This window comes from Chaetodon trifascialis, chromosome 3 (genome assembly GCF_039877785.1).
Source record: "Chaetodon trifascialis isolate fChaTrf1 chromosome 3, fChaTrf1.hap1, whole genome shotgun sequence".
In the NCBI taxonomy this organism is placed as follows: domain Eukaryota; kingdom Metazoa; phylum Chordata; class Actinopteri; order Chaetodontiformes; family Chaetodontidae; genus Chaetodon; species Chaetodon trifascialis.
In genome coordinates, this window is record NC_092058.1 from 304001 (window position 1) to 310000 (window position 6000).

General features: G+C 46.8%; 1 protein-coding gene across 1 annotated transcript in view; it reads right to left on the reverse strand.

Annotated features, from left to right (window-relative positions):
- Window positions 1–1499: 1499 nt before the first annotated feature.
- The window catches only part of tsen2 (TSEN2 tRNA splicing endonuclease subunit), an 8296-nt gene continuing 3795 nt past the window's right edge, over window positions 1500–6000 (reverse strand). Inside the window, exons 5-12 of the mRNA XM_070959964.1 lie at window positions 4756–4978; window positions 4032–4106; window positions 3697–3747; window positions 3357–3501; window positions 2964–3000; window positions 2693–2804; window positions 2534–2623; window positions 1500–2161 (exon numbers count right to left, since the gene is read on the reverse strand). Of these exons, the coding sequence (XP_070816065.1) occupies window positions 2102–2161; window positions 2534–2623; window positions 2693–2804; window positions 2964–3000; window positions 3357–3501; window positions 3697–3747; window positions 4032–4106; window positions 4756–4978 (793 nt within the window). The 3' untranslated portion in view covers window positions 1500–2101. The remainder of the gene's footprint in view (window positions 2162–2533; window positions 2624–2692; window positions 2805–2963; window positions 3001–3356; window positions 3502–3696; window positions 3748–4031; window positions 4107–4755; window positions 4979–6000) is intronic.

Here is a 6000-nt window from a genome sequence, read left to right on the forward strand (position 1 = left end):
AAGAGCTTGTTCCCGTTCAGCTGGGCGCTTATCGTTTTCATACATCTCCCTTGCATTGGACAGCAACACCGTGTGATCCGTTTTTCCTCTTCCCGTATGAATTTTTTTACTTTTTGGATACGTCTCGCTCATGTCAAGTGACGCTTCTTAGCTGTACACTTCCTGTACCGCCGGAAATGCGCCAAAATAAAAGCTCGTAACATTAAAATACACCTTCAAAATAAAAGCATTGAGGGAACGGTTAGTTTAATACTAACAAAACAAAGGCTTACAAAAACTGATGAACTGATCAACAGACCTTTTATAGGAGTCATTTACACTCCTGCCCTGTAATCAGTGTTCTATTAGCTTGCAGGTTCGAATCCAGCGAGTGGCATTGTTTACTTGGACCTTTTGCAGTTTATTTTTTATTTTTTTTACAACTCTGTCATGCACCACGTTGCTATATTGTGATGTATTTGTTTGGATATAAACCCACTGACTTTGCAGCCCTGTGTTAGTAAACAAGATGGCGGAAACCTGTGTGTACTTTCAATTTTTCCTCTCATTTCTGTCGATGTTTTGACGTTATTTAAACTCCCCTTCCATGCATTGCTAGGATATATAGACATATATTTTGGGTAGTTACACTTTTTTTTTTTTTTTTTTTTTGCTCTGATAAGCCTTCTGGTAGAATCAGGAGGTGAGGAAACACAGCTAAGATCATTATAATGCTTCACCTATCTGTGTTTATTTATTTGCAGTTCAGGATCAGATTGTTGACTTTGCACCAGCCCACCAGCTGCACCACCTCTTCTCTGTAGGCCAGGTCGCAATCGTCCCTGATGAGGTCCACCACTGTCGTGTCATAAGATAGGACTGTTTTGAGTGCACTGACTGGGATATATGTCTGGGATATATATTATATAAGGTGTAATATATTTTGAAGGTGTATTTTAATGTTACGCGCTTTTATTTTGGCGCATTTCCGGCGGTACAGGAAGTGTACAGCTAAGAAGCGTCACTTGACATGAGCGAGACGTATCCAAAAAGTAAGAAAATTCATACGGGAAGAGGAAAAACGGATTACACGGTGTTGCTGTCCAATGCAAGGGAGATGTATGAAAACGATAAGCGCCCAGCTGAACGGGAACAAGCTCTTACGGTGTGTCATGAAGAAAGGAGTGAAGGACAGAAGAGTACATTTGTGTTCAAAACAAGGCTGACGGCTGAACATAAATAAATGCTTTGTGAAACATCAGTACGCTTCACCATTGTCTGCCTGGGGTTTGCTACAAGGAGCTCTAACCACTGCACCTCGTCCTCCGTCACACCTGCTGTCATCACTCAGAGTTTGAGGAGATTTAATAAGATCAACATGTTGGTCAGGTTTTAAAATTAGACAACGCTTCATTCACTTTGGGTTGAGGATGTTGAATATTGTTGATCTACAACCAATCATCAGTATTGAAGAGTAGAAAAAGCACCGATGGAGAAGAAGGAAATCCATCTGCAGCGGCACTTTCACAATAAACAACTTTAATAATCAATATTCAAATGATTGTGAAATTATTGACAAAGGACAGGAAGAAGACCAGATCTGACCGACAAGGTAAACCCAGAGCAGGTCACGTCACAGGTCACCGATAACTCCTCCAGTCAAACCAGTTCAACCAGAGCAGACACACGACAAACAGGTGGAGTTCTTTTCTCCACTGGCTCCGTCAGGATGGATGTCGTTTTCAGAACATCTGAAGGACTTGATCGTTAGAGATATTTGGACTGACGAAACGCCTCCTTTAAAGGTCACCCTGTCACCACCCTCAGGTGTCTCACGTACATGTAATCATTTCATCTGTGAGCTGAACATGTGATCGATCACCCAGAGCTGCTCAGGGATCAGTCCTCGTCTCTGCATGAGGAGTCCAGCAGATCCCTGAAAGCCTCGTTCTCCGTCGGCGCCGCCTGTTCAGCTGTCAGAGATGCATTCAAGGACACTCAGACATCTGAGCTTCCAACACATTCAGGCACTTCGTGGCGTCCATGTTGTCCTTGTGAAAATTGACTGATGTCATCTGTCTCTTTGTGACATCATCAGTTTCTGAAGTCTCCCGCCAGCCAATCAGATGTCGTCCTGCTCCGCTCGTTCTTTGGAGGAAACCCACCTGCTGACGATCACTTCCTGTTGAGAGAAAACATCTGCACTGTTTCCTGTTTTGATTTAACTTTATTAACACAATGTACCTCCACAAGACATCTATCAGGACAGCTCCAGGATCAGTTGATGGACAGAGTTAATCAGAAACGATTCTGATCAGCAGTCAATCATTTGAGTCATTGATGGATGAAAAGCTGCTTTCGTTGTCTGCGGTCAGTTTCTCGTCACATGACTCATGACATCATTGTGTGTCTCTACAGGTGGAAGGAAACTCAGTGATTGGCTCCACTTTTGACCTGAAACTATTCTGTTCATCATGAAGAAAAACTAAACGATCTGAAAGTTTCTTCGGTCATCAAAACACTTCTCGATTATTTTTCACACGCACTGTGTTACCTGAACCTTCAGTCTGCTCAGACAGACAGGTGAGTCCAGCTCAGCTTCTGATAGGTCGGCCGGATAGATGATGTAACACAGCATCAGCTCCTGTAAGACAAACCCAGTGAACACTCGCACTCATCGCGCCTCACCTGATGCAGTCTGACATCTCGTTACCTTGGAGACGTTGGAGGTGATCCTGCTGAGAGCTGCGAGAGAGCGCCATGAAAACGGACGCAGCTCAGAGCCCCTGAACACATCAGCAACCCGCTCAACAACCACTGAATAACTACAGGAAGAGGAGAGGGACAGTCTGACAATGACATTTCTGTAAAGCGAGGACATTTGAGTCACATGATCAGCGTCAGTTTGAGGGTTAGACTGTGTGCGTGTGTGTGTGTCTGCGTGTGTGTGTGTGTGTGCGTGTGTGTACACGCGCCTGTGTTACCTGGCGTGGTAGAAAGGTGGGCCTTTCCTGTACAACACTGCAAACACACAGAAAAGGGGATCATGTAAAATGAGACACATTTCATGTCAGCTCAGGCTCTGCCTCCAGCGGTCTGATGATTGACAGCTGTCAATCATGTGTTCACCATTCAGATTCAGGAGGAACATGAAACTGGTCCCAGTGTCGTACTGGTTCGTAATGTCTTCTCCAGGGAAACTTCCTGGGATGCTGAACAACACTGAAACACAAGTACAGCCACAGGCCACGCCCCCTGGAGGTGGGCTCTGACAAGGAACCCACCTGTGTGTGTATGACTCAAGGTGTGTGTGTGTGTGTGTGTGTGTGTGTGTGTGTGTGTGTGTGTGTGTGTGTGTGTGTGTGCGTCTGTCTTACTGAAGTCAACGCCGTACTTGGCTCCACCCCCCACTTTTGGGACCCACCCCCTGCTTCGACAGTGCTGATAGGCTGCGAACGAGCTGACGAAGTCGGGCCGCAGGGACCGGAACGTCCTCCACAACTGGATGATTGACAGGGGCTCCTGACCAATCACAGATGAGGTCATCAAAATTACAAACAGGAAGTCAAACTGTGCTGATTTCAGATGAATGTCCAACAAAACCGAACACACCTGGAAATCTCAGGTGTGTTTTTATACACAAGATGTTTGACTGTTTCCAACAAAACAGGAACATAAGACTGAATTATCAGACAGATTAGACAGGCACACGCTTACCTGGTGCAGGTAGACAGACAGGCAACCCAGACTGTAGACCAGGAAGAAAGTCTGCAGACAGACAGACAGACAGACAGACAGACAGACAGACAGACAGACAGACAGACAGACAGACAGCTGTGAAGTGCAGTAAAAAAGCCACGCCCCAACCTGCTGTCCAGGTACAGGTGTCTGAATTTGGCTCCCTCTCCCAAGCAGCAGCAGCAGCAGCAGCTGAGGCTCATGGGTAAAATAGTGTTTCGAGACAGAAAGAAGCTGATTGGTCAGAAACAACCAGCAAATGATTCAAACTGAGGTCTGAACCCGTGATGTTAGTGCGAGCGTCTGTGTGTTACCTCCTCCAGACTGAGCTGCAGGTACTCGGTGAGAGAGACGGGGGTCCGCCGGACCTGCCTGACCCCCCCACACACCTGCAGACACACAACATTAACACAACATCAACACAAACACACACTGACTCACAGAGACTCACACAGCCATTCTTTCCTTTTCCTGTTGGAGTTGGTTGAGGTGGAGCTCATTTTAACTGAAACTAACAATTCTTTTCATTCTGGATCAATCTGCTGATCATTTCTTCCATCGATCGATCGATTGATTGTTTGCTTTGGAAACTTTGTGAAAATAGTGAGAAATGTGCTCACAATGAGCCCAAAGTGACGCCTCCACCATGTTTGTTTGGTCCAAAGCTCCACATGATTACAAACACTTTCAGATCATTGAGAGCAAAAGCAGCCAATCAGACGTCTGAGAAGATCAAACATCACATGATTCCACAGCAGAGATCAATAAACCATTAACACAACAGATGATCATTGACCATCAGCTGATTCATTTGCTAACTACTGACAGCTGTCAGATAAATGTAAAAAATACAGTATTTCCCTCTGAGATGAAGTGGAGTAGACGTAAAAAGTAAAGTACAAGTACCTCAAATGTGTACTCATGTACCCTTCTCTTCTCTATCATCATGAAGGACAAATTTCCACCAAAATACCAACAACTCTTGGTGCTCGCCGAGTCAGACGGCCAATCAAACGTCAAAGAAGCCTGAAGACTCACGTCACTGTCAGGGACCACCAGGACAAAACGAGGACCTGGGCCCAAAGCACCGGGATCTGGACCGGGGTCAGAATCAGAGTCAGGGTCAGAGATGGAATCGGGGTTGGAATGCGAGTCCTGGTTTGAGCTGGGATCAGGGTCATGGTCAGGGTCCAGGTCCGGGTCCAGGTCCAGGTCCAGGTCCGGGTCCAGGTCCAGGTCCAGGTCCAGGTCCAGGTCCAGCCTGAAATGTTAAAAATGTCAGTCAGTCAGAAAAACTGTTTGAAGGACATTTTCTTTGTTTCCACAGAGCAGAGAAACATCGTCTCCAGGCTGCTCTGAGGACGTCCAGCACAGATCTGAAAACCTGGACCCTTGAAACCCCAGAACGATGGGACTGGAAAGTAAGGGGGTCAGCTGATCTTTAGACCATTTTCTGTGATTGGAAACAGGACTGAACCTCTTCAGTCAGGCACTCAGGTGAGTCCCATCGGACGCTGTTTGCGTCTCTGCCCACAGACACGGCGGTCTTCCTCGCTGCCGTCCTCTCCAGCTCTCTGCCTGGTACATGATGAAGAAGCTCCCCTCAAGCCCTGGTGGAGTGTCTGGAGCTCTGGGTCCCACGTCTCTGACGTCTCATGAAACATCACACACAGCCTCTTCTTCACTCATCTTCACCATTCAACGAGAGGACGACGGGACTTTTCAGCTGGACTAGCTTGTTTGTTAGCATTAGCTTGTGCCACAGTGGTGTTCTCGTTACACCTTGAGGCTTCGCATACAGGAAGCTGCTTGAGTAGCTGGTCAGGTGTGGAGCGACTGGAGAACGTCCAGTCCGAACAGGCTCGCCAGATGGACTGTTGCAGTCATGGAAGAGAGGAATACCTTCACCTCTTATTAGTCCACCAGGCGTGACTCTGATTCCTGGGGAGCGCTATGGGGGCACCTCTACGTCAGGCTGGCGCTGCAGCCACCTGGGCGACACCACACACCTGTGTAAGAGTCACTGATTCAAGTCACTTTTTCAGATCCTGGTCATTTTTAACTTTATCTTTTAATGGGATGAAGGATTTTGGTCATCGGACATCAACAAGCTGCCCCTCCCGACACTCTGTGACCGCCGAAGAGCGTCAGAGACGCCCTGATTTTTAACGTGAAACTACTTTATTCAATGTTTCCACCAGTTTCTCTGTTCAGGTCCGTTCAGAGGAGGAGACCTTTGTGGATAATTCAGCTCCCAGTAAAAAGCTCCTGAAAAGGACCACT